Source organism: Orycteropus afer, unplaced genomic scaffold (assembly GCF_000298275.1).
Source record: "Orycteropus afer afer isolate SDZICR_OR568_19922 unplaced genomic scaffold, OryAfe1.0 scaffold00623, whole genome shotgun sequence".
NCBI classification, from domain to species: Eukaryota; Metazoa; Chordata; class Mammalia; order Tubulidentata; family Orycteropodidae; genus Orycteropus; species Orycteropus afer.
This window is the reverse complement of record NW_006922210.1, coordinates 1,199,099-1,200,911: the sequence shown is the minus strand read 5'-3', so window position 1 is coordinate 1,200,911 and position 1,813 is coordinate 1,199,099. Positions and strand designations below refer to the sequence as shown.

Below are 1,813 nucleotides of genomic sequence, written 5' to 3'. Positions count from 1 at the left end.
ACAATCACTGCAACAATGGGCTGAAGCAGAAATAATTGGGAGGATGGTGCAGGACTGAGCAGTGTTTTGTTCTGTTGCACATAGGGTTACTGTGATGAGTTGGAACTGAGTTGATGGCACCTAACGACACCTCTCTTCTCTGTCATCAACAGCCAAGTCTTTGCATCAGCAACCACTATTCCTTCTCACTAAATCTTGAACCTCTTTTTACCAACTCCCTAATTCTTTTCCAAACACTTGAAAAAGAATAAAGCTGGCTATATAATTCTGTAAACTAGAGTGGTACCATGTAAACATTTTTTGTTTTTAGTGATTAATGAAAACCCAGTCTCCTAGAGCTATTAAGTGATAGCCATATTTCCTTTCTCCCCATCAAATTTGAAAATAATAGATGTTGAGAACTGTACCCTAATGTAGCATTACTTTCTGCTTTATGTTATTTTTTCTTGCTCTTGTTTTGTTCAGCAATGTCTGTGGTCAGTCTCGTTGTCACATAACAGCAGTTATGTTCCATACGGAATGAGTAATTCCAGCATGGTAATTGCTTAGTGTGTGTTGTATTTTTGGTCTTCCACAGTAAATACCAGCTAGTCTTCTGCTATACCATCATCGAGAGGAACAATCGTCAGATGCTACCAGTCATTAGAAATACGGCTGGAGGGGACTCAGTGCAAACCTGCACAAACCCACTTGACACTTTCTTCCCCTTTGACCCTTGTGTTCTTAAGAGGTAGGTACTCTTAAACATTTGATGCTGTCAGCAGTAAATTTAAACATACTGCATATTTGTTTTTCCCGGGTTTGTGATTCAGGGCTTCTTCATCACTGAGCTGTGTTCATTAGAGGCTTGTGATCTGCTTTCATTTATGTCACAGGCCTAAAGTGAAAAATGACTGTTACAGCATACTGGATGCCATAGCCAGGTCGGGGCTTGTAGATCTTTACCTAAAGAAGAGTCCAGATTGATTACCTAGAGTGTTCCTATTTGTGTGTTTTTCTATAAACCCATTGGTTTAAACATAATAAGAAGTGGGGATAGAGATACCAGAGTGGGGAGTGCTGCCTTTTTTAGCTAAATAACAAGTGGCTTGTTCCTTCTTCTAGAGGACACATCCCATACTATTACATAGGATAAATGAAAGTCAGGTGTTTGTCTAAATGGGCAATTCTGGACCACACCACACCAGTCTTAACTTTGCTTTTGTGTAATGAGCCCAGATTTTTGCTTATTACACATTTCTAACTAGCATCATTTAGGATAGTTTGGTCCACCCGATCTTGGTTGACTAAAACCAGATTAGTTGTTTTTCCCAGACTTCTTTTTAGCAAAAAACTAATGATATAAAAAAGGAAGTTCCAGAATATTTAGATTTTAATTTTGATTTGGGTGTACTGAAACTTAGTGTTAGTTGAAAAGTTTAGAAACACTTCATCTGGAAATGTAAAGGTGAGAAACACATTCAGCTATATGAGTGGCCAAACCTTAAAAATATGAGCCGTTAGTTACAGAATTTACATAGAGTATTTTTATGATTAAGCTATAATTTTCCTGGTTTTTGAGAAGCAAATCTTGTGAGAAAAGAGCTAGAGCTTAAGTACATTTTGACCTTTACTTACCTTGACTTGGAAATGTCATTTAACTGATGTAATCTTTGTTGGCAGGTCAAAGAAATTTATTGATCCTGTATATCAGATATGGGAAGACATGAGTGCTGAAGAGCTTCAGGAGTTTAAAAAACCCATTAAAAAGGTAAATTTATGATTCACCATGCTTTCTGAGTGTAAAAACGATGTGAGAGTGTTGACGTCTGAC

The 1,813-nt window shown here is 37.5% G+C and overlaps 1 protein-coding gene across 1 annotated transcript in view; it reads left to right on the top strand.

The window, feature by feature from the left end:
• Positions 1-1,813, top strand: part of RRN3 (RRN3 homolog, RNA polymerase I transcription factor) — a 54,301-nt gene that overhangs the window by 49,212 nt on the left and 3,276 nt on the right. The window contains exons 16-17 of the mRNA XM_007956476.2: positions 578-730; positions 1,663-1,750. Coding sequence (XP_007954667.1) covers positions 578-730; positions 1,663-1,750 — 241 coding nt within the window. The remainder of the gene's footprint in view (positions 1-577; positions 731-1,662; positions 1,751-1,813) is intronic.